Raw genomic sequence first — 27,636 nt, forward strand, 5'->3', positions numbered from 1 at the left:
ATGACTTTTATAATTTTACTCATCTATCCTTGTTTGCCTTTTTACCAGTTCTTTTCAACCATCGAGGAAGAGTTCACGTAAATGGTCTCTGTGTCCTGCAAAATATATGTGTATTTTAATTATGACCTTGCCCTATTTCATTACGTTATACGACAAAGGGTGTTTTTTATTTCTCATTTAAACAAATAAATAAATAAATATCATGACACGATAAAATTTAATATATAGTATTTCAGAATAATATCTATAATATTTACAATATATAATACTTACTTAAAAATAATACTTCATATAGTTTAATGGATTAAACAATTTTCTATGTAGGTTTCAGCATTTCAATTACTATCCATAAGAATCTGAATTTCCATAAATATCCACAGTCTGCTTATAAACGAGCGAATATGTACAATAATTCTACAACCAAGAATGTATTTAATTTATAACCAACGACTGTTCTCGAAGGATCGAGAGATGGTGATATAGCAGATGCCTGACGGATCCCCGGAAGGCTGTGATTTTGTTCATCCGGAGCGATAAAAGGTGAACGGTGGCGTAAGGGCGAACCGTGGCGGCTGCGTCTGCCAAGGCTTGTGTAATTATGTGTGAGGATAGAGTAACATGTCGGACATTCCAGCAGCCACCGGAGTCAGAATCCACCCTCGCCAGTTGGCCCGTTGAACTGAATAGCTAGCTAATGAACGCGAAGCCTCCAGTCTGTCAGTCCCGCACGTCCACCATGGGGAATGATCATCGCTGGGCCGTGGATGAAACCGATGCGACGCGAAACGTAGTTTCTAGTCGGCCAGTCATGGACTGAGTCATCTCGCGGCCAGTTTCTGTCCACTCTTCGTTCCGTCGCTACTCGATCATCTTGTCGATAAACTGTTCGATTCAACTGCAACACTTGAACGATTCTATTTCGACGTCCTTCGAGTGCCGCAGTGAGATGTCGATCTATGTCTTTACTGCTTTAGTTCTAAAATTCGAATTTTGTAAATAACTCTCGTGATAAATATGATAGGTTATGCCCAAAATAGTTTTTTCGTTCTATTAGATTGGCAGCATGGCTTCTATTGGGTAATAGTGACGCCACCTATTGGCAGAATCTGTAATCACTCAGTTAGCAACCGAATATAAGGAAATAATAAATGCACCAGATCTTTTGTTTTATATTATTTTATTGAATTTATGTTATCTTCTTGTATAACATATCATTCCCTTACAAAGGGAAAGAAATTTTTGCGAAACTAATATTTTATGTGCAATTTTGCCTTTTCAAATTTTCTATAAATGCATGAAAAAGATCGTGGTATATTAACAATTATTCGGGTCCTATGTTTTCTTCGCAAGTCGTAATTATTTCCAAGCTTCTACAGTAAAGATAAAGCAATTGCACTTTACGATCTGTCCCAATAGACACATCATCGTGTTTTTCATTGCGACACGCTGTATTAAAGATCTTAGGATAATAATCCCCGATACTAATCCATCGATCTTGTACAGAAAATTTCATTAATTATCCACAATCGTGATAGCCACAATACATATCTATGACAAAGAAATAAGAAGTTGGAAAAATATTCGATTCGGGGAACTAGCGGCTGAAATAATCGATCGGTAACACAGTTCGGTCTAAGTTTCCTTGCGATTAAACACAATGCCGGGATTCTAAATCTTTGAGTAAACGCACGTCCAAAGCTCTACCTTTTTTTATTACTTTTCCTCCTTTTCTTTTTTTTTTTTTACTTTACTGGCCCGGCTGACGAGAGGAGGGAAAGATAAAGAGAGCGCGCTACTTACGAGGGTCCAGTGACGAGGAAGGGGGCTGCCGCCACATTGTCTGTCGATTCTTCGAGGATGACTGGTCGTATTGAAAAACCGGAATCCCGAGGAGCGCTAATGTGGCATAACGCAGAGGCTGTGTCTAAATTTCTCTTAACAAAGATCCGCTCGCGCGCTGTTTCCTCAAACTCCGCGCGCACGCGATGGTCGAGCCTCGTATTCCTCCTGTTAATTAAAATCCATATCATTTATCTTTAACTTGCGGCGAAAAAAGCTGAACGTTTAGTCTTAGGTCGTCTAAGATACCTTCTTTTTATTTTTTAAACAGAAACAGTTGAATCGTCCATTAATCTTATTAGAAGTTTTTCTCGAACGTTGAGGGCAAGGTCGGTTCGTTCATCTGTTTTACATTTATTGCTTCTTCGACACGCTGTCATTGATGCATGACTGACTTTAACGCGTATACTGCGTCGCGTTAATTTACTACTTTTGTAACAAAACTTTGCCCTGTTTAAATATTTATTCAAACATTACGTAGTATATGTAACATGTTGCAATAAGCGATATTCTTTTACATAGATTTACACAATGCTATCGCGTTCTCAAGTAATTCGCTTCGATAAAACGATTCAGGGAAAGAGGTACATAAAACGATAAGCGGTGCGTCGAAACAAACGTTATTATTTTATAATAAACATTTTCCTGATGAGAAACAAAATAGAAGCGCAGCGTAGCGATATTCTGAAAGCTGCAAATGTATTAAGCTGTTCTTTATGAATAAACTGTATTATCATAAACATGCAAAGATCTTTCTTTGACTTTTTGCTTGTAGAACAAAAAGTTTGATGCTCGCGATAATAATAATTTCAAGGCAGTCTCCTTCAGATGACTGGCTGTAGATTTTGCTTGGGAATTATTTTTGGATTTTTCTTGCAGCTAGCGACGAGGAGAATCAATCAGGACACTCGAGCGACCGTGATCCTACGATGGATCCCGGCGCCGCGAATTCGAAGGACCCTCGTACGTCAACCGCAATCGTCCCAATAAAAATATTTCCTCCCCTGGCACGGAACGCGCTGGATTTCCTTCCCGACCGCGAAGAAAGAACCCAGAAGAAATAGATTCTCCCATTCCGAGGTATATTTCCCTCTGTGGAGGGGGAAACTTCGGGTTCCACATTTTCCAAATTCTTTCCCTCAAACAACGATAAATAGTCCCTGAAATATCTCGACTTCTAACAACCAATAACTAGACGATGAATATCTATGCAAATTCATATTTCTATCAACATAACTAGAAGAATGAAATCTGGATAGGAAACTGTTTTACCTAATGAGACAACTGTGATATCTAAATTGTATTTATTTAAAGAAAAAGACAGATAGAAACTTATTTTTATATTCAAAAGTTTTACATTCATCAACAACGCAAAACACATGTTACATATATTACGTTATATTAAAAATATATCGCTAGGAATATCAGTCGATCACGAAGCTATGCTATGAAAAATCCAGTCGATTTTAATTCGCTTTAAGTTGATTGTTATTCGACTCGCGCCAATTACAATGGAAAGTGAAGTGAATTGTTCCTTTCTATTCTACGTGGTTGTTATATGGATCAGTAGGGTACTCTTATTTACTGACTCGACAAACTTCGAATCTCTTCGTTTCTTTCGCAAAGCGATTGCGTAACGATGGTGCGGAGGTAGCATTACGCAATCGTTACCTTACTCGTTAAAGAATTAAAAGAATTCGCGTCGCCTCTCAGACAAACAAACGCTGGCGGCGTTAAAACATGGTTTCGCCACTTGTCGAAATAAATTACCGCCACACCCGGCTGTAAATGGGCGTGTAAGCGGTTTCACCCTGGTCAAAGACTCCTCTAGAAATAAACGTACAGATCGTAATTATCTAGGGACGAGCAAGAGGCTCTCCGCCCAACGTTTCTCTCTTCATCTTCGCGACGTGTCCGTTTGGACGGACAACGCGCGAACCTAACTCACTAATCTCCTCCCGTGAGAGATCGGAGCGGAGGAATATGAAAGCAAAGGTCGTGGATACTGCTTCGTCATGTGCCTCTATTAGACGAGCATGGGGAAAGACTTCTTTCTCGAGTTCGTGCGCCTTTTTTTCTTAACCCGTGTTTCTTAGCCTTTATTTCTCGATTACGTGCATTCGGTATTAACTAATGTCACGGATTATTGAAACCGAGTTGTTGGTGATTAGTTAGGATATGGAGTTATTAGTTGTTAGTAGACTGCTGACTTTTATGTATTTATGGAGAGTTTGAAGGTAAAAATGCGCAGAATGTATTTGCTTGAGAGAAGAAAAGCACGATAAATCACATTTCCATATATTTTACGAGGAAACAATTTTAAAATGTAAAATACCGTCAGTCGATGCCATTTAGATAAAACTCTGTTTCTTCTCTGTTTCTTCTCTGTTTGATCTTTGGATTACACGTAAGCTTCAGAAAAGTTTTGTTGAAACGCTTGTAATAAAATATTGTTGTGCTAAAGTATTTCCTCTAAGCCGAAAACTAATATTGCGAAAATCAACGAACCATACCACGTTGTAAATTCTATAGAAAAATATACCATTATATCCAATGTGCAATAAAGGAGCAAGTAAACGAAAATGTACATGTTAAACACTCCGCCTGTAGTTTTCAATTGGTTTCATCAAGGACGAAAAGGAAGGTAACATAGATCTTCAAAAATCGACCCACACTCCTGCATCAAGGGCTCAGCATCTCCACAAAAGTCCGCACCTTTGAACGTGTCGCCTTTCGTTCACCTTAAATTCGCGCGAAAACCAGACCGCGGGAATTGGTGCGACGAAGTTGCCGGGCAGAATTGCCGTGAGAAAGCAGAACGCGTTCATCTCGGCTACCTGCACGTGCGGCCTGCTATACGAGAGGGCAGAGTTCGAGGTATAGCGGGGGTGTGGGCGCTCGCGAGCTCCAGGAAGGACCCCGTGTTGTCGTGGCGTGGCACAGGACGTTGTTGCAGCGGATGGACCCGACAGAAGGAATCCGGCCCACAAAAGATTCCGCCGTGAACCGGTCACCTCTCCTCCCTCCATTCATTCGCCCTCGACTCAATGTAGATTTTTCCCATAGGTAAAAGATCAAGAGCAGAGAGTGGGGTGAGCTCGTAAGAGGGGGTGGTTCCAGGTAAGAGAAGACGAGGGCGAAATAGTAGACCGTACACGCACAGCATCCGGAAATCTCTACTTATTCGAGACATTCAATGCTTCTCCATCTCCCCACTCTTCATCGTAGTCTTTTCCTTCTTTTTCTTTCTTCACCTACAGCGAGTCTCTCCTTTCTCTTTTTCCCTTCGTGTACGCTTGTCGTTTCTCTTCCTCGTTCCATCGTACAGAATCCTACTTTTGTGTCGTTATTACCGGATCGCGGGCGAATCACAAGCTAGATCTGATCTACGCGGGTTCAGCTCTTCTACCTACTTATCCGTCTCGTCGCCCACTACTTTCTTTCTCCTTTTCTCTCTGCTCCCTCGAGGGGGTCGGCGCTTTTGCCAGAGAACCCCTTCTTTCTCGATCGATCGATTACCAACAGGGCACCGGTGGTGCGTTTCTTTTTTTTTTTTTTTTTTTTTTTTATTGTTTCTTCGATTCCAAAGGAATACCTCTTTGTTGGCAGTGAGGCGCTCGAGATGCATCGATCGATCTCCTCGAGATAGCCCTTCTATTCGAGCTTTGTTTCGCGGTTTCTCGGAAGCCCTCGATCTCGAATACTCAAGGCACCCTTCTCTTCAGCTTTGCGGACGATCGTCGAACCTCGCTGTTCTTTAACCCTCTCGTTCTTTGTTTCTTTTAACTTTGAAATTTGTATTAGGGAGGGAAATTTTTATCGAACGTTACTCGCTATTTATCGAGTTATCGGATATTTGTTAATGGAATTGAAAGTAATCTTTAGAGTTGGTTCGCGCTTAACCCTTTCCGCGCGGACTTCTCTTTCTTCCAGACAACACAATCAGGTTATAGCATTGGCTATATAGTAGACCCAAACCAGAAAAGAATGCGAGCCACTTGTAATTTCTAAAGTAAGCAAAGTACGCATTATTGCAGCAAATGGCAGCAGCAGAACGTAAGTTAAGCGACGCTACAGTTTCCTTAATTTTCTGATTTTAATGTCATGATCGAACGAAAGAGTTTTCATATAACATAATTAAAATGAAAACATTCTGGCAGATTTAAAGACGTATCGTTTAAAAAGTAGCAGCTAATACGCAAACGAAATTTTGTAAAATCAAATTGTACAACTATCAATGCAATAATGAGACATATTTACCATTAGTCTCATAAGGATTAAGTATCCTTCTTTCCGACTAAAATACTCTGACAGGAAGGGAAAATTTCCTGGAAGCCTCATTGGACCATGATCGGAAGAAAGGAATCGTGAGAAGCGATCCCGTTTTCCAACGCACACCGCAGCTCGCCTCAAAAGATTCTGTTTCCTTCTTTTAGTCCGGACCGCTTGCTCCGCGTCCATGTACATTTTGATGAAGGGTGTACATCCCTTGCCTCGGTCCATCTTGATTCGCGACCTACTACGAGGAAACGCGACGAAAGGGCGAGGAAACTACGATGGACAGATAATGACAGTATACATCGAGAGAGGGTTCCTGAAATTCTCCGTCGATGGAACTGTTTAATTTGTCCTTTGTGTCCCTCCTTCCGTGGTATCGGTGTCCGTGATCTCGCGACTGATTAGAGGAGTCTGATTTTTCAATTCGATAAGAAACCATCTTTGGAAGATGAACTCGAAGAGGGTTGCTAACATCGAAGGTAATTTCGGGTGTATTAATGATACGCTAATTATGATCGTAAATGGAAAGCTGATTCTTTCCTTCTCGATTCGATAAGATGTTATTTCTGAGACATGGAAGACTCGTACACATATAAACATTAAAAACATATAAACTTGAAAGAGCGATATCGAGGATAATATGAAAAGTTTTCTAAAAATGGAAATACGATGTACAAGCTTTATATACAAATATCAGGGCGGATTAATTTGTTATCTTCTTTGACATTCAAACGTAACTAGCAACTATACATAATACTGGCTTTGGTGTTTGCGCTCTGCGCTCACACTTTGCACTTCCACTTTGCGCCAACGTTTGGTAAACATTGCGATCTGCTTCTTCAGGGCAGATCTGAAACCATGATATATTAATCTTATAATATAAAATATCGTTGATTTGTTGTTCGATCGAAGAGCTCCAACTCGAATTTCCCACGCAATTTATTGAATATATTATTTTGTATCGCGGACCCTTATTTCGGAAAGCTGTCCGATTTAAGGTATAAATAAAAAGACGAAGAATAATAGTAAACGGAAAGATGATTCTCTTTGTACGGTTCTCACGGGAAAGGGGAACGATCCAGGGATCTGTCATGGATCGTGGGTAATCGATTACGCATCTCATACGTTCGAACGCATTTTTCTTGCATTCTCCGCTTGTTTATTCGTGTCACGGAATCGAAACGAGACTCTGTCTAGACACGAGCGTGACAGCTTCTCCGCTCGAGCATCTATCATAAATTATCATATTTTTAAAAAAAGACTCACGCGAGACGAATTTTTTTCTCTCCTACAGTTTCTAGAACGTTCGTCTTGAACTTTTACGAATGTTCAAGGAATACTCCTCCACCTTCGATAAAATTGACAAAAATTCACATGTCGGATATATCTAATTAATCGTTGCCAACATACATAACACGTGAAATCCAGAGACCGAACTCTCGCAAATATCTATTGTTAATCTCACGGTATTAGGAAATTTCCGCGTCTTCCACTAGCCACGTGGTATTATACATATATTTACGGTACAAGCAAGTTTCTTAGAGCGGTTGCCGAGTGGAACACGATAGACCGAAACAAGACCATCTTCCTAATTGGTCCATTCCGGATAATTAATGGCCCGTTAATTAACGCCGACAGATGCATCAACATCCTCGCGCAGGTGCTGCATTCTCTCATGCCCTTTGCTCCCAATCTTCCTATCCTTTTTGTTTCTCTCCAACTCTCGAGTTTTTCTTCGTCGTAACGAGAATGATTTATCAAAACCGATGAAAGAAACGATTCTGTGTGCGAAGAAGCCCACCAAAAAAGAGTTGTTCGAACGAAATATTTATTAGAACGGGCTTCAAGTCATTCGAAAGGGAGGGACAGAGGGGAGGAGGGAGGGAGGGGAGGGGGCGGGGGAGAAGATCGAGAGTACAAGGGAAGCGTTTCCGCGAGGAACTTCTTAGGCAATCGGATCGGGCACAATCTCGAGTACTTATTCTTGTTCGAAAGGAAACTTCACCTGCCATTGAACGCGTACCGATCTCTCCTCCTCACCTGTTGCGTATTGTTGCACTCTCGAGGCAACCCGATTTGCACGGTGAATGCACTTACGGCCGTCTCTATCGAGGACCGTATGAAAAACGCGACGCGACCCTGGCTTTTGCCGAAAAAAAAAGGAAAGAAAAAATAGGGAAAAAGGAAGAGAGGGGGCTGAACTCGCGCGCGCACGCGTGCGTCCTTTTCATCGCGAATTCTATTCACCCCGACCAACTTCATAGAAACGCGCCACGATTGTTCGGCCGCCTCTTGATCTTGATTCCCTGCCGATCGAAGTCAACCTAGCTGGTCGATCTTTTTATTGGAAATACGCTCGAATAACGCCTATGGCTTTCGTTTTCTCCATGCCACCTTTGGGGTGCATCACCGTTTAGGGTAATAAAACAGGATCCTTTAAGAGGGTGTCGCTTAAAGGTAAACTTAATAGAATAACGGATTAATTGGATCGATGAATATGGAGGTACGGATTTTTTAAGAAACTTTTATCCGCGCGTTATTCGTTTAAAATATCATACATTCGATCAGTGATCTTCTTTCGACAGTTCCTTTAAAGCGTATCGTCGTTTAGAGGAAAATGTAAAATGGAAAATAAACAGAAATAGTTAAAGGTAAATTTAGTAGAAGAATAAATTGATCGGATCGATGAATATGAATCTACGGATCTTTTAATAAAATTTTAATAAAATTCAATAAAATACGATGCATTTGACGGCAATCTTTTTTCTTCGGGGCGTATCGTCGTTTAGGCGAAAATAGAAGTAGAATGGGAATATTTAAGAAAGTAGCGCTAAGGGCGAACTCGATTGTCGAGATCGAATTCGCTTCTAATGAAAGTAATTCCATCTGAATTCGAAAGAATCAAAGCTACGCATCAGAGTGACGTAATATAACAATAAAACATTTAGAAAGAAACAGGCTGCGAAACACAGAAACATAGGGTGCGTTTCATTTGAAAAATGCCCGTATCGATTCCACGTGGTTGCTCGCAAATCGAATCCTCCGAGTGCATCGATAGCCGTGAAAATCGAATGACGATGAGCTTATAAACATTCGACGTGCCGCTTTTTACCCCCCTCCCTTCGCCTAATCTCGTCTACGACCACCCTTCCTGCGCTCTGAGTGAACCCTCTCGGATTGACAATTACCTCGCGTTTTACGCTTGATTTGGCTGACAACCGCGTGCAGCCGATTCGCCGTGCGGCCCTTCGATGAATTATAGCGAGAGAAAAAGTTTTTCCTCGCAACCTTTCCCTCCAATGTTCAAGGTAATTCCGTGGATGGGCGTTTCGATCCAACCGTTCCCGCCAACTTTTTGACGGATACGGAACTCGGCCGGAAAGGTGTGTTACGCGCGATTCGTTGCACTCGCTTTCAAGTTTCAGGTTCATCGAGCGATTCCACCAAGCCTGTTCGAAACTTCTTAAAGATATTCTCAAACTACGGGAGAATGCAGATTCTTCGAATGCTTTTTCAAACGTTATTCGAGGAAGAGGAAGTTCTTCGAAAAGTGCTTTTCATAGCTAAAAACACAATGTTTATATATCGCGTTTGGTGGCTATGAAATCGGCCAAAAATTAGTACAATTCTTATACCTTGTGGTTAATAGGACAAACGTTAGTATTATCCGAAATTTGTAGGCACGAAATATGCATAGAATGCACATAATGCGCGAACCTATATGCAATATGTGAAGTGGACTGCTCGTTAAAATACTTGCTGACAGTAGATGTAACAATTTTTTACCTAGGTTTCATTTGTTAAATTACATTCGTAAAAACATGAATACGTCTAAATGTTGGCGGTTTAATTACAAGGCCCAAGGTGTGTTGCGCGCTTGAAATTAAAGATATTGTTTGAAATTAAGAAACATTGTTTCTCTAGAAAGGGATAAATATATTCAATAAAAAGTGGAAGAACAATAGAAAACTATTCGTTTATTGTTTCATAACTATAGAGCTATACACAATAGAATACTTGAAGACTACGGAAGAGAAACGTGACAAATGCGATTAAAAATTCACTACGTTAGCAATTAATTTCACGTTCTTGAAAACTGCTTTTTTATTTAAAAAAAAAATCCAAATTGCGAAATGAGTAAAAGAAAAATTTTTTTTTTTTACGGAAAAATAAAAGTCGATGGATTTTTCGATAAAATTTTGACAGTGATGGAATGAAGGGAAAAATAGGATTGGGAAATGGCGCGACGCTGTCTAGTTCGTTTCATTCAGGTAAAGGCCTGCTGAGACTGCCAGGTGTGGGTCAGGTCGGACCGAAAAATATATAAATTATCCTTCGAAACTTCCAGGAAATCCCTGGGGTGAAAATTTACGAGCCAATTAATCGTAATATCGACGGGTCGGCGACGCGTTCACGACTACCGCTCCACCGCTTCGCCACGTTTCTTTTTCGAAGTCAAGATGGAAGATAACGTCCGTTTGTTGTCTCAATTGGATACACTAGGACGAATATCTTCAAGGAATTCTTGTCGCGACGAAAAAACGTCCAACGGACAGATTCCCTTGGTGGAAAGCCGTGCAAATGTTTGTCGCAAGGGAGCCTGTCGAAGTAACGGAAGATCGATTTCAATGGCAAACTTCCGAATAATTTGAGCGTTAGAAGCGATCGGAACTCGAACGAGTAATCGTCTCACGGCCGATCGCTCGTCGAAAGAAAGAACGATCTTCCCGGATACTTTGACAAGGTATCGATCCGTTTCCAAAAAGTTTTTCGAGTCTCGTTGCTAGAACACGATTAAACTGATATTATTGCTTATCCGAAAAGTGTGTTTCTTTCGCAAACGTGTTTTTTCTTACAACAGTGCACCTTCGTACAAACGTTAAAACAAGTCTGTGAAATGTCGCGGTGTTTATGAAAACAAAAGAAAATCGTACGTAATTCGACAAAATAATATAAAACAAAAAACTTATAAAACGGAAGAAACTTTTCGGACAAGCTAAGATTAGCTTTTATGGTTATGGTTATAGGGTATTTTACGGTATAGTTTATAGCCTATTAAATTTGGCAATCATATGCCGTGATTTTATATCTTCTTTTATTTTATTTGTCTTTCTCCTCTACCCTTAAAGTCTAATTAGCTTAAATACATTTAATAATTACTTAAATACACTTAATAATTACTTAAATACACTTAATAATTGATAGATTATCACCTAGTACAAGTTGGCAATTACATGCTTTGGCATTGTGTCTTCATTTATTTCGCTTCTCTTTATTTCCTTGTTAATGGTACGTTTACTACCGCAATGCCATTTTTCGTACACAGTGGCATGTTGTGTGTACAATACCTGAACAAAAGTGTGTACAGTATGGTTCTGTGGCCAAGATTCTGTACAACGTGTTCATATTCACGTGCAGAGATAGGATACATAAAATATCCATGGTATAGTACAACACTCTTTCCGATACTTAGTCCGTGACACAGTTTCGTAATTTCCATCCTGCTGACGATGATCGGAAAAACATGAATTTGCGTAAGTATCCACCGTGTATTGTATCGTCCATAGAACATTCTAACAGACCTGTTCAAGATTTCCCACCATAAAACCAATTGATCGGTTCACCAATCTTCGAATCTCGCGTGCCATTTCCACAAGCGTGACGGAGGTAAGAAAATGGATGAGCCGAAGGATAGTTTCCTCAGGAAGTCCGTGAAATCGCAAGTACTGCGAAGGCGTAAGATAAGGCTGTCCTTCACAACTGTGAAATTTGGCGGTCGAGACACCTGCAAACCGATCTCTGGACTCGAAACGAACGAACGGCCATGATTTATGCCTTCAGCAGGTGGAAAGGTGACACGAACGAGAAGGTAAACTCGATGGAGGAAGAAGTAACGGAGCGATAGGGAGACGGAGATTGGAAAGCACGCGGTTTTTCGAAAATACGTGGCGTGCGGCCTTTGTTGTTAGGATTTTGCGATTCGCTAGGCCAACAGACTGACTATTCCCTGGCTAGAGACGAAGGATCCTCGGGATCCTCGCGACTAATAGGCTTTCCCCTGACCGAAAGTTCGTCCTTCGAGAAAATCTTCGAAGTTGCTGAGCGAGAATACGGATCGCGGTTGGGTTTGCGCTGATCTTTTCTACTGCTTGCGAGATCTGTACGTGGGACACGAGATCCAGCGGGATAATACGGTTTACCAGCATCGTAGATCCTTGCTTGCGTGATTCTTTCTGCTAAAGAGGGTCGCTGAAAAAACATCTCCCTCGAATGTTCCTCGAGATGATGCCTTTGTTTGCTTGCTTGTCCTAAAAATCCAGCACTGTTGTTTTTATAAAGGATACTGCCTTCTGGATGTTATTCGTGAAGAATTACTATAAGAGAACTTTAATCTTCTGTGCACCTTGACTTGTTTAGAGAATATTCATAAATAAGGAAAGGATAGTATAAAATGTATAGTAAATATATAATGGTGTTAAAAATAATTGAATTTAGAATCTTTCTCGTCGTAACATCAATTTGTTCCAGTATGTTCTACGATCTAGAAAGAAATTGCTATTCGATACGACGATGTTAATAAATGGAATAATTTTTATGCCAAGTGGAAGATATAATGTATAAAATGGATTTAGCAAATTATTATACATCGTATTCATATCCGAATTAACCAATTTTCTCGTTATATTTTGCTAGCACGTAGCATGAACGCGTTGATGAAACGAGAAAAGAAGCTCAAAGTGTTGCATACCGAAAGTAGCAAAATATTTTTTCGCGTACATTGTCGAATTCTGATTTTATTCGCAAGAATCGTTGATTACGCGATTCATTTATATTAGAGTGTTTCATTGTAACGTGTACCCTATAGTATCTCGTTGTAAGCTGTCACGAAACATTTACCAAATACACACGGATATCCACGGAATCGCGGTTGATTATTCGCTAGCCGCATTATCGGATAGTTTGTTGCACGTCGGTTTTTCGCCGATCATGGAAAAACAGTGGCGAAAGAGTGATCACCTGTTGCTAGGGAATAAAATAATCAACGGACAGTGCGTCACATGGGGAATTATTTTCGTTATATTCTACCGCGAATATCTATTCCCGGTCGCTTTTCCGCGAAAATTTTTCGACCAACCGGACGGCTAGGTTCGCTCGGTGTATCCACGATTACATTATTATACGATATATACGCGCGTGATTTTCCGTGTACGATAAATCATCGAACGCTGGGATCCGCGGGTTTCAGTGGGGATGGGGTGGGCGGTGGGTAGCGGAAAAAACGAGAACCGTCGAAACGCGGGATAAACGATCCGTTGAAAATTATACCGGCATATTCGACGGGTATCAACGCGCGCTTTATTGTCCCAAAATGTCTGTGCATCGATCAAAATCCTCTGCAAGCTTCGCGCTACTACGTTGGAATCGAATAATCGCGGGATCATAAAGGGACACGTTGAAAAAGCGGTATCATTATATGCAGAGAATTCGAAATTGCGATCAAATTACGACCGGAATTAAAGAAGAAAAACATAAAGTAAGATAAAAGAGAAGAGTGATGGACTTTTGCTAAATACGGTGTTGGTTTCACGATGTATTTCCAAGTAGAAAAATATTTATTTAACGAACTTAACTTTAGCACTTAACGAACATATTTAATTAATCCTCTCAAACAGTACATTACTGTTACATAACAGTACATTAGGATATGTACAGATATGTTAAATCTTTCTAGCATCCTGATATAATTAACGATAGTGCTATGGTGGTGTTTTCTCGGTCTGTGACGGTACATTTCCATTGTCAACTGCCGTTGAATAATTCTGAATTATATTTTGAATGATAATAATTATGTACAGCTACAATGTGCATGTTATAGATATATTTGTATATTTATACGTTAAATGTATGTAGGAGGTGTTTTTTTTTTTTTTTTAAGGTATTTATTAAACCCAAGATACAATTTGAAATACATTTTGGTATTCACAATAAACGGTGAATTTATGTAATGGTGTTCTAGGCAAAAGTACCGATACGCAACGGTACGACGTAGCCATGCTATAATATGTGTCAGTGCTTTACATTTTTCGTGTTTAATATAATTTTTTGGTTTAAGCCGCTGGAGGAGCGGAGCTTCTATGTGATTTTGTTTTTATTTGTTTTTACTGTCCTGAAAACTTGGTCGCAAAACAGGACGCTTCGGTAGTATATGTATGTAGGAGGTGTAATTGGAGCTAGATGAAAAGGGAATGAGGAGCTTTTCGTCCCGGGACTACCGGTGGACTCATCAGTAAGGCTATGCCCGGTAGTCCCTGCCTTAGACGTAGAAGAAGTCTCGCTAGGTACGGTATTTGTATCGTGTGCCCGTATATTCGATCGCTAGCGAACTAGACAGACCCGTTGTCGTCGTAGTAGCCCTCTGATGTTGACGGTTGGTACCCGCGGATCGCCCGGGAGGTGTTGCGTCGCGTTGATGCCTCGACCTGTCGGCGTCCTGTTGATACCGATCCGCCACATGTATATACAGCATAATATTGTTTGTTATATATGTCGGAGAGAGAAGGACAGCGGGACTTTCCGTCGGGAATGCTGGGAAAAACCTCCCATCACCATAGTCAAGATTTTAATGTTTAAGCCATAAAAATAAGGAAAACAACTTTTAATGTTCCAACCTGGCGTTACGACGATGGGTTCAGGTATAAGATGACATAACGGGCAACCAGAGGTAGCCACGGTCACGGGACGGTCGCGTACCTGACAGAGGTACGGAATGATTTTATGACTCTCCTTAAAGACAAGGATTAACCCGAGAAGCAGGGACAGGAGTATATAAGGGTAGGTTCATCTGGATTCAGGGAGTTTTTAGTTAGTCGTTGAGCGAATTGCCGAGTAAGTCACGCTGATACTGGATTCGTTGTCACCATCATCTCGGACATCCTATTGCCGTTACTCATAGCCTCTTGTAGTGCCCACATTCACACTGATAAACACTAATCACATAAAGTAAAGTAAAGGTAAAGTAAGTAAAGGTTCATGGAACGCCTCAAAGTGCCAACCTGACTCCGACATATATTTAGTATACACATCTATGTATAATACACTGACAAAGATCAAGAGTATTTAATAACATTTTTTAATTGGTTCCACGAGTTTCAAATTTCTCCTATGCACATTCCCAATTTACTGTTATCGATTTCTAAAAAGGAAAGCGAAATCACGTTAGAAGATACAGATAGTCTTCATCTTCTGTGTCTTCGACGTATGTATGTGTATCAGCATATCTTTGACATTAGTTTCCAACCCAATAGATATGCTCCTCTTGTGCGTATCGTGATATTTGTGCACGTATAATTATTGCATTGTAATTATCTTATATACAGGGTCGTTATATAGTTACGTGTAATTTATGTTATAGCTCGAGCTATACGATTCTCTCGCGAACATTACTTGTAACAGCTTCGGAATTGCGCGAGAATTCCTCTTGTCTCAATAAGTACATGGTGCGCACATGAAATCTCTAGCATAGGTTCATCAGAGCAGTGTATGTGTTACGAAAATCCGAAATTCTTCGAGCACAGTCAATAACATCATGTCACATACTTTTCTCGCTAAATTTCTCTGGCTGAAGAATACTCTTCCGTAACGTACAAAGATTAACCGAGCGATCTGCTGAAAGATTGAAAAATGCTAGAGAGAACGTGGTCCACGTGAGAGGTAGCGACCGAAAATCTGCGAAGCATGCGTCTGCAAGCGTTGCAACCCTAGTGCAACGAGTTAACGATTTTTCTCCCCACCCAGCAAAACGGAAACGAGTTCGGAACGAGTTCGAGGCCCGCGTCGACAGGTTCGTTATCGCGGTGGACTCTTTGTTTGCCAAGCGGTTATTCTTACTCGCGCGACTCTCTCGCTCTTCTTTCATCTACCGGTTCTACGCTGCTCCTTCGCAAACAGCCTCGTGCACGCTCCTCTCCTCTCGTTCTCGGTCTTGAATAGGTGTGCCACGCCGCAGGACATCAGCAGCCGGCCAGGACACAGGTGACACTGGTGACGATCCGCTCGTCCGCGGATGAGATCTCTTCTACTCTCAGCTCGTCAGAACGACAGGATTAGTCTCATTAACTCTTATAGGACACCCTCCTTTCCCACGCGTCGCTCTTTGCTATGGTTTCTTTTTTCTCTCAATGCGAACAGGGTAGCGATGGTTGTTGACCATAAATTCTCATTTTTTTCAACATATGCGTACCTCTTTTTTTTGGGCAGATGACATGATCGTGGCATTTATGTATGTATAATGTAGTATCGTGATTGCGTTAGAAGATACAGATTGTTTGTATCTTCTGATTCATCAATGTATGTTACGGTACGTCTGTGGATCTGTATCTTCCGTATACATTTTTCTTGCGTGGAGATACGATCACGGGATCGTGATATTTGTGTGTAATTATTTTATCGTAATTATGTTAGAGGACGCAGATTGTATCGTGATTATATTATAAGATATAGATTATCTATATTTTATATATTTATAGATATATTATTTATATATTTTTATTTTTGTTTTATTATTTTTATTTTTATTATTATTTTATTATTTATATACAGGGTGGCTGGTGGTACGAAAAATTAAAAAAAAAATTTTTTTTTTTAATTTTTATTCTATATTTTCGACTTCTTTTCTGCATTTAAAATTATTTATGTGCTATAAAAGTTTTCGCAATATACAGCACCCGAGGGAAAAACAAAACTGTAAAATGTTTCTCATTACCATGACGTGGGGTACGGAGTACCGTATTTATATTTATGACTTCGCATTTACTTTTGGTCCCTTAGTAAATGGGAGTAATATAATTTAACTTGTACTCATTTGTATGAAATACGGTTGACTCGGGGTATTTCGAAAATTTTAAATCCTTACCTGGACCTTTTCGACCTAAATTAGCTTTCTCCTTTAAATACAATCCTCTGTCATAGAAAATCGAATTCGTTCATTAAGCTACTTCTTGACAAAAATTCGAGATACAATGATAAGATAATGTACATCTTTAACATCGTTCTCCACACGTTTCGTGATCCATGAGGTGTTCTCTTTCAGTAGGAAGCGACGAGATCCTGGCGAAACTCGAGAATCCGTTTCTTCCATGATTATTTCCTCGTTCTACAGCCTGGTCTCGGATAACATAGTTCAGAGATGTCCTTTCGAGATGACCGCTGCGAGATCGTGAATGAAATTCCTCGCCGCCATTCATTTCGATCTCTTCTAGCGACGAGATCATCGATAACCTGCTTGTATTTATCCTCGTGCTACCTACTTCCTTCTGTATTATACCTCGTAAACTTCTCCAAAAACGTCTAAACTACGATGAAAATTTTGGGTCGCGTAAGACTCGAGATAGAAGGTTGTAGATTCTGTGAAAGAATTTTTAGATCCTGGGAAGCAATAGGATTTAAATTAATTTGACAGCACGACCACGATGGAAACAAATTTTATCAAATGGAAAATTTGGATAACATAGGTGAACGCTAGTAGAGAGATATTCACGCAATTTTATATTTTCGCAATTTGTAACTACAAAAATTGTCTTACTTAGAAATGTGTTTTGCTTACTATAACAAATTCCTCGTTCGAATATTCTATATTCTTATACGCGTTTCGTATATTTCTGCATTTTGAAAGTTTCCATCAATAATTAGACAACGAACGTTCTCGAGCTGGAAAAGTGTAAATTGGACTTATTCCCTTTCGCTGTAGAGAATTCATTTGAATCTTCATTCGAATTCTTGTAATAAATTCCATCGCAACTGAAAGACCGCGTTTCCTGGTATCTCCGCGATCAGGTAGAATGTCGGCCCCATTCACAATTTCCCACAGGTTCTCGCATTTTCCTCGAAAGGTCTCCCGCGGCTTTCCACGCGGCCGTAGAAAAGAACTCGCCGCTCTATGTGAAACCGGTGAAAATATCGGATCGCCTTCGTTTCCAGCGTCTTTGTCTCATCTGGTTTCTCTTTTTTGTCGAAATAACGAGCAATCGGGAACAGTCTCTTGGATTCTTAGATGGAGGGGTCGACGAACCGAAATTCTACCGTGTACAGAGGGTGAATCCCTGGAATTAAGGACGAAGAGGAAGAGTAACGAGGAGGATGAAGAAGTTGAAGCGAAGAAAGAGAAGAAAAGAAAAGAAAAAAGTGAAATGCTTTCGATAGCGGTGTCGTATTACTTCCCCTTGGTACCTGAAATTACCTGCAGTCGCGCGGCAATTCCTCTGCTCTAGTTCGAAGGGTGAAAAAGATCGAAAGATGGCGGTTCGAGAGACAAAGGCGGACATGCGATCGGTCGACAGCTACGGCAAGAAGAATGTCTCTGGTAGGGCGCCACCGTGTTCAATCGTAACTCGTTAACACGACCATTGAACGAATTCAGGATAAAACGTGTCGCCTGTAGAATGGCTACCATTCTCACTTCGCTGGCTATCAAGGAAAAAAAAAGTGGAAAGTAAACAATTTTCAGGTCCATTCAGAATCGTGATTTCCATTGTGAACTGAGAACTTGAGAATGGGTATCGAGAAACAGAAGTAATCCTTTCTTTTTAGCCTTTTTCACCCGTTTTTGTTCTGTTTCATCGCTTTATTCCGTGAGAAGAGGCAGAGATATCGGTGAAGGTTTAGAAGATCGCGATAGATCGAAGGGACAAGGGACGGGCACGATCAATTCCCAATTTGTCTTTCACTTTTGACGCGGCGGAATTCCTGACCGGATTATCGAAAGTGTCGAATGAAAGGGCTCGGCCACAGAGGCATTACCGAGCCGAGAGACGAGTCTATTGAAGGACAGCAGTGTCTCGATTGCAAGTTCAACGATTCCGGTGTATCGACCGGTCCTTAATGGCCGGTCGAATGCTAAATGGATCCAAACAGCGGCTAATCGTGTGCTGGCCTCTTATGAATCAGCGTGCTGGAAGCCACCCCTCGACGTCATTGAATTCCGGCTAAATGCGAAGCGCGAATCTGAGAATGCCTGCATGCCTGCCGCGTCGTGATCCAATCGTAGTTGAAAACAATTTCGTGCATCCACGTGACTATTCGTATCGTAAAAAGAAGTATTAAAAGTATCGTCCTGTTAATGAATCTTTTAAAGATCTTGTTACTTTTTCGTAACTTGGTAATTCGTGATTTAACAGGTTACGATATATCAAGCTTCTCAGAAAGCAAATTAATCGACTTTGCTTCTTGTTGGTCGATTTTGTTAAATAAGTACATCATTAACGTTCGATTCTTAGATAACAAATCGCTTAATTCTATAAGCTTATCCGTTACACAAAGATGGCACAGATAATGGAATTAAACTAAATGAGATAGATAATATGGAATAAATTGAGAAGATATTTGCATCGTGTAATTTTCAATCTATGAAACTGATCGAGTTAGATGAAACTTCAACGTTTTAAAGTTCAATCTCCGTACGGAATAATTAAACTTATACAGGGTGGTTGGTAACTGGTGGTACAAGCGGAAAGGGGGTGATTCTACGTGAAAAAATAAGTCGAAAATATAGAATAAAATTTTTCGTTTGAGGCTTTGTTTTCGAGAAAATCGACTTTGAATGTTCGCTCGGTACGCGTGCACTTTATCACGTCTCGCTATAACGGATCTCACTATAGATCGTTGTCTCGATGGAAAAATGTAAGAAAAAAATAAAAGAAAATTTTTATTCTATATTTTCGACTTCTTTTTTCGCGTAGAATCAGCTCCTTTCCGCTTTTACCACTAGTTACCAACCATCCTGTATAGCAATATTATTAATTAATTCGTCATAAATGTTCGTCATAAATTCGTAAAAATAACTGAAAATATACAGGTAAGGAAAAAGTCATTAGAGAACCAAATGAAGGTGAACCAACCTTTGCAACTGTTATCAAGTTCACTGACAGGCTTAAGTGCGGTCAAATTGGCAATTAAATAATCCTGGCTAAAACTACCTGGTATACCTAATATTCTTACATCGTCTCCTACAATTATGCATATTTAGCCATAAAGTATCCAGGCTTCAATTACTGAAGACTGCATCCTCTGTGGGTTCTAGCAGCTGTTGCTAGTTTACAAATCTACTTTAATTCCCATAAATCCAACCATTTAAAGGAACCTTCTTTTAATGTGAAGATAACTATCCTACTATCTAGGATTCATTCGTCAAAATTTCTTAATGAGTTTTAGAGACGACTAATTACTGCGTCTTTGCCGTGAAATCACAAAATCATAAAAAGTTGCACAAGAAATTATCGGGTGGCATTAAGCAAGTTTGTGACAAAGAGAATCGAATAACGATATTGACAAATAGCGTGATAGACGATGGCATTAATCAGTTTACTGGTTTTATTTTGTACATCAAAATTAACAAAGCTATTAAACTTAAATAGACGTTTATTTAATAATTTTCTGGTTTACTTGATTCCTTTTCAAATAAAATAGAAGATCGTTTGAATTGTCTAATTTGATATAAACATCAGGAAAAAAAAATGAAAACAGCATATCTGTCATATTCTCTTTTTATATTTGAAGTATCAACAATACAACGTGTCTGAAATATTTACTCTTTGATGGATTGGAAATTCGAATTTCGGATCAGAGTGTTTCGAGAGGCGGGAAGATTGTCCAAGAGTGTGTTACTCGTCGCGACGTGTCGAGGCGATCTCCTTTGTCCGTGTTACACCGATGATAAACTGACATAATCGAAGGGTCGATGTTCGGCTGGCTTACGATATGTCTGAGAGCTCATTGGACTGCAGGGCGCTCGATATGCGATAACCGATAAGCCGCGAAGTACAGCCAGTGTCAGTGGATATACGGACATCGCGATATCTCTATCTTTTCTCGCGATCAATTGCAACGTTGGTAAACGTCCTTATCTCGCACTTGGATTCCACCGGCTCTGTATATCTATCCATTGATTGCGTTTAAATTTCCATACGAAAAATCCTTTTGTCGCACGATATGGAAACGAACGTCGAAATCTATCAACAAGAATTTCCATTACGTCGATCTCTTCTACCTTGAATAAATAAATATATATGTATACACCTATCTCGCTCTTTAACACATATACATGTACACGTCTATCTCATCCTCGAATCTTCCGAGAGATGAACCAACGTCGACGATTTACGAAACAAAAAAATGTACGAAAAGAAAAAAAAAAAGAAAAAAAAGAATAAGAGTGTACACGATACAAAGAAGCTCGGCAACGACGCCATCGAGGAAGTCTCGTGCAGCGAGAGGTGTCCAGAATTCAGGACGCGAAGACGTGGCAAGAAACTCGGGCAAAAATCCGCCCATGCAAAAATACGTACAAGAGGGTGGTCAAAAGGGTGGTGGTACACGCGAGCCTTCGAGAAGAGGACGTTTAACGCGGATGGCCTCGGGGGTATAGTAGACGTAGCTCGGTGATAGCAATGTCACGGTGGCCACCGGAAATAGCCGGCACTATCAGCCACCCCGCCGGAAGAAGCGCCGTCACCGCAGAAAGAGTTCCAATCTTCTATTCAGCACGTTCTTCTTCTCGCCCACCTCCACCCACACGCTTATTCTCCCTCTTTTTCTCTTCTTTCTCGCTGTCCACAAACCCGCTCGCGCTCTTTCTATCCCTGCATGCACAAGGGCCTGAGTGTGTTGGCCCGATACAACGTCTTCACGAGAATGGATCGGAGCCGTTTCCACCCCGAAAAAGAAGGACGAAAGGGGTGGTAGAAGATGGCCGGAAGCACGAAAGAAAGCAGATGCCCCGACAACCCCCGACTTATCTACGCTACCCTCTATCCTGTCCTTCTTTTTCTCGTTTCGCCCCGTTCTCCTGTTTCCGAGCCGTTCCACACCCACCACCCTCTTTCCTATCGTCGAATATTTCCGTACGAGGTCGCGGTGGGTGCGCGCGTGGATGCTCCGAGGGAGAAGCAACGCGATCGTTGAATTATATCGCGATTTGTTCTCGCGGTTGACTTTGACGATCGTGGAAGTTGCTGTAGATTTATGTTTTTACGAGCACGATTAAATGCATGTCTGCTTTATTCAGGAAATATCGTAGTACTATATTCTAGTGCTGTATATCGTATTCTTACAGACATATACGTAATATACGTTCTTATCGCGTACAGCTAAATCTCAATGCGGTGGCACGCGTGATAATCCTCGAACAGATAATGGAACTTGTTCTCCATTCGCTACAGATATTTCGATCGACCATCGGAACACTCACTCTCATAGTAGGCGCACTTTAGATATCTACCCTGTACGTGTGAAAAGATCAGCCGGAATCCGCAATATTTTTACGCAACGTTCTTTTCTAACGCACGTTACTGCGACTGTCGAGAATGTCAGAGATGCGTGCTTGACGCTAAACTTTCTCAAACTTATCTGTGTTTAACGGAAAAATGTCCGATTTTCGGCTATTTATTTCGAACACGGATTTTCTTAATTCCATTTCTTTCAGAGTTTCCTAAGTTTGAACAGCTTCTAGCTCGAAGTTAGCCGCATGAAAATCTGCACAGCAAACGGAAGTTATCTTGTTACTCGCAGATTTGCATCGTCATTTTTCTTCGTATTCGACAGAGACATTTTCCAAGGGTTTGCCACGGTAGACGGCAAGATGGTATAGCGTTATATATTTTTGCATATCGTGTACATGCATTCTACGTATTTCCACACCCTTAACTGCATAAACATCCGCAGTCTACCGCGATGAATTTAATTTATTAAATTAACGATTCGATTTTCGTATCGGTTATTCAAAACTACCCCTTCTCAGAAAATCTTCTATATATCTCTCTCTAGTAAATTCCACGTTTATATTAGTATTTATTACACCGCGAATACACCTGACTGACAGCGAAGAGCGATTAAGATTAAAATCGACTCGGGGTGGGATTAATTCGCTACGCGGACGGCCGATGAAAAAAAGAAAAAAAAGGAAAGAGGGCGTGGAGGCGGAGCACGCCGAGGGAACGACTTCTCTTTTTCGTTCTGGTGGAAGGCCTGCAAACCCATTCCGGGTGGTAAGTAGCCGAGCTACTAGCTGGAGGCTGCTGGTGATACATCATGGGGTGTCAACGAGTGTCCCCGCCGCTGTAATCTCGCATCCATCAACCCCTCCGCAGGACGAAAGGACGTCCGTCCTTACGACGTTTCCCTGATCGATGTCCACCGTCCTCGAAGCAACCTCGAAGCCTCACCTACGACCTGTCCTCCCAATCTCACCCCCTTTACAACAATTCTCTCTCTCTCTCTCTCACTCTCTGTCTCTCTTTTCCTCTGCCTTTCGGGATCAATCGGTTTTTGTCGACGAACTCGATTTTCATTTATCTTTTCGTATCTGAAGGCTCGCATCGTCATCGTGACGTTTCTGGTTCTCCAGTGGGTGTCTTCTGACCCCTTTCGCGCGTTGATTTTTACGTTTATCGAAGGTTTCGGAAATTTTTCGTAAGAAATACAGCCTTCCTTTCTGTCGCAAATTATACACCATCGTCGAAAAGGATTTTTTAACAGGATTTTATCTAATTGTAGAGCCGAGAGTAACTTTTTATACGTTTACAGTGTTTTATATTGTCGCTTTATGGTATGGTACGGTGAAGTCTGTTCTAAAGCTTCGTGCAAGAGCGACACACAGTTGTAGCACAGTTTTTCAACCAGATTCATATAGTAACGATCTCACAATTTTAAATTCTTCAATAGAAATTATATCGCAGCTTCTACGCATATTTTTCAGATCGATTTCACGTTCTAGCGATATGATCGTGACAGACGTGTCTCGTTGCAACGATAATGGAATTTCAAAATGTTTTGCGTAATGCACGCGATAGTCATTTGCCAAAAAATGTTACAATACCTTTCGTTTGCCTACGAGCAGTGATTGCGAATATCCCTCGTTCTCTAAAATATCGTAACTTTCCTCCAATTATACTCTCTGAGACAATTACTCAATTGCTTTCGTATTATTCCTTGACTTACCTCTTTTTCATCGTCAACCGATAATTAACATATTATTAAAAGCATCGTTTTCGATCGTAGCCAGTCGCAGTTTTGATATCGAGCCAAGCATAACTCGCTCGTACGACAGAAATTCATTCACCTTCGACCTGTAGGCTATCGAGCTCGGTTATTTAAACAATTAACACTAAACAATTAGCGATCAACGATTAATCGAGGCTGTTTTACGAAACAATGAGAAGGAAAAGCCAGCGATCCTTCAGAGATAATTATTTTTCAACGAGCGTTAGAAGGTTCGTTATATAATGTCGCTTCGACTGGCTCGTCGAGACTTTTTCTTTTTTTATTTTTCGCTTTTTGATCCGCCGGAAAATATTAGCGAACAACGTATTCTTTCGACGAGGGGGCGAGCACGGGTGAAAAAGACAGAGACGAACAGCAGGAAGGACAGAGGGAACAAAATTTTTTCGGCGCAGCAACGACTCGGGGGTGGTTCCCTATTTTATTTCCACCTCGCAACTACTCGACGTACCACGAAATTATTAAAGTGGTAGACCGTTCAAGCATCGCACAAGTGGCGCGCACGAGCGGGGCGAGTTTTTCACCGTGCTCGACCAAAAAATTCAGTGTGTATTACCTAGCCGAGCCGCGCGCAAGCGCCATTTTCGCCCACGCCGCTTGACCCTGAATTATTCAAGAACTCGAAGGCCCGACGAGGACTTCATAAAAATTGCAGCCGCCGTGATTGCCGTGGGTTTTGCTAAGCTGAAAGACAGACAGAGACAGGAACACGGTCGACGATGACGACGACGACGACGACGACGACGACGACGACGTAGAAAGTAGGAAGTAAAGGACGAAAGGAGAAGAAAGAGGAAGTACGGAGACTTTTTCAAATTTACCCCTGGTCTCTCGGATGATCGACGCCATCTTTCTCTTTTCACAGACCGTTTTCTTTTTAACATAGCACCGGTGGTGTGCGTGCGACAGCAAAATAGGGCGATTAAGTATGTCGCGTGAGGGATGCCGATGTGAAACAAGCTTTGTCTATAATTCAACGATAAACAGGCACTGGGCAAACACTGGAGAAGGGGTTGAAAGCGTGTTTGTTTGCCATACGCGAACCACTCAAAACCCTGATAAACACGATACCTGCGTTACGCTAGAGGTTTCTTAAGTGCGACGTATCTTTTATGGAACGTACAAAATTGTACGATAAATAGGAAATTTATATTTTGAGCCTGGTGGGACGGATAGGAGTTTTGCATTCGAGCAAGGAAAGAGAACAAATTTAGGGAGAATGGACGAACCTGTAGCTCAATTTGATATTTTTCGTTTTTTTATTACATGTTTTCAGCTATAAAATCACTTTGATTTCGTTTGTACCACGAATTACGGTCCACCGTGTATAATTGATTCGTCGAGGGTCGGTTTCGAGGAAGCACATTTAAATATTCGTGGATAGAAGCGCGAAGCGTAAAACTTGAGGGTCTAAGAAACGTAGCGAGTGACGTACAATCGATCAGCCGAAATCCCCCTGTGTCACCAACCCCTTAAACCCCATAAACCCACCCACAGTATGTAAAGGGTGTGTTTAGAATCCAACAGGGGATTTTAGAGTAGCGATTCGTAACAGTCGTCGCTACGTACTCGGCATAATGCGGAAATCGTGTTGCGTTTCCGGAAGTCGCCGTTGCAGGATAAATATTCCTTCGACGATGCTGCGTTCCGTTCGATTTTCTACAAAAACTACACCTGGAAATTACCGTTTAAAATTTAACTTTCGAAATTTTCCCCATATTTAAATACGAATTTCAATATTAAAATTACGAACATACGTGTTAACGTTAACATTTTATTAATTAAATTTCAGATAGAATTATCCTCAATTTAAAGAAGAATTTTACAAATAAATCACGTGCAGGCATCGTTAACGATCATAGATTCCTTCGTCCAGACACTAAGGATACTTTCAAAGTTTAACGTTGAATAATGTTGCTCCCGTGAGAGAAGGAAGCCAAGGGGGTGGTTGCCCTTACCGTGCTCCCCCACGGGTAATAAAACGGCAATTTAATTCATACACTTGATAAAGCTGCCCGACTTTGGGAAGCTGGCGAAAGTCAAACGAACAGAAGGGCTTATTTTGCAAATCATCACCCTGCGGTAATAAAGCTTCCCGAGACGAGACGGAGAACACTGAGAACAAAGATGAACCTAGCACCCTTTCCAACGTTATTGTCACTCATAAATCTTCCTACTTGTTTTTTTCTTCGCTTCTTCAAAGTATCGTTAAACGATTAAGCCTCCACCTATCCAGGAACTATGACATAATCGATAAAAAAATTCAAATTCATCGCTATCGCACATTTTTATCAATCTACGTCCTCTGCTCTTACGTCAACTGCTCTTTTACTTTGACTAGAAATCTCGTACAGGATTCCATAACAAAACTGGAAAATCTAATCTGCCATCGTCATCACCTGCTATTTCTTTAATACCCAACTATTTTTAATACTTTGCTACCGATAAAAATTCTGACTAATTGTCCTTTTACAAAATTGCCCACTCGAGATAGAGATCAAATAGAGAGCGATTCGAGTGATCGTAGATGATCCATAAATTAGTAAGCATGCGTCTGACGCAAATTGAGAACCCATGGCACGCGGGTCCGGCTGGGCCGTTTCGTACAGGGGGTTGAAACGAAGGTGAAGGGGGTTTTTCAGGGGTGCTCGCAGGGTGGTTAGTGGCATTCATCGCGATGCAGATGGCTTCCACCCCTCACGTAGCTACGACACAGAGAGAAACGTATATGGAAGCGAGATGAGAACAGGGGTTGGATGTTGCACACCGTACACGCACTTTTTTCCCGCGTCTCTCTGTACCTTCTCTTTTCTCCTTTCACCCTATTTTCTCTCGTCCTCTGCCCGTTTCCACTCTCCTTTCTCTCTACGAGCCCTCTTTCACCCTCTTTTATCCTCTTCCCGCAATCCTCTGGTCTCTTCTTGTTTCTACTTCATCCCCCTTTCGCAGTTCCATCTTCCCTTTTGCCTTTTTGTACACAGCCTCTCTTCGTCGTTTCTTGGCCCGCGTTTCCACGTAACACGTACGTCATTCGTATTCGGATACACATCGATACCTAATATAAATCGAATCGATTTTCTCTGATCATATTTTCTATCATTTCGTATGCTCTTTGCATTGCCGAACACTAAGTAAAGGAAAATTTATTACGATTGGACTGCAAATGTTCACGTAAATGCGTATTTTCCTAACAGCGAATGTAGGAATAAAAAGTAGGCTGAAATTTGTTTTGCCTGAAAAATATTATAATAAGTTTTATAATAAAAGTATTATATGTATTTGCATGCCTTATATACTTTTGCCTACTCTATTCATTTTTCCACCTTTAAATTGCTTGCTAAGTATCTTGTTGCCTATCACGATAGGCAGCGAATTTTGCAAATTACATATATCTGCGTATTGTGTATATTTCTGTGCTTTGAAATTCCTCATAAACGTACACAGATCTAGTTATGATTTTTCGATAAGCGT

General features: G+C 40.9%; 1 protein-coding gene across 2 annotated transcripts in view; it reads left to right on the forward strand.

Moving 5' to 3' along the window:
* The window catches only part of LOC117231751, a 201,725-nt gene extending 198,505 nt beyond the window's left edge, over positions 1-3,220 (forward strand). For both annotated transcript variants that reach the window (XM_033490460.1, XM_033490461.1), the window contains one exon: positions 2,719-3,220. In XM_033490460.1, coding sequence (XP_033346351.1) covers positions 2,719-2,829 — 111 coding nt within the window. In that variant the 3' untranslated portion in view covers positions 2,830-3,220. The remainder of the gene's footprint in view (positions 1-2,718) is intronic.
* Positions 3,221-27,636: the final 24,416 nt, after the last annotated feature.

Source organism: Bombus vosnesenskii, unplaced genomic scaffold, assembly GCF_011952255.1.
Source record: "Bombus vosnesenskii isolate JDL3184/JDL3185 unplaced genomic scaffold, Bvos_JDL3184-5_v1.1 scf7180000013273, whole genome shotgun sequence".
Lineage (NCBI taxonomy): Eukaryota > Metazoa > Arthropoda > Insecta > Hymenoptera > Apidae > Bombus > Bombus vosnesenskii.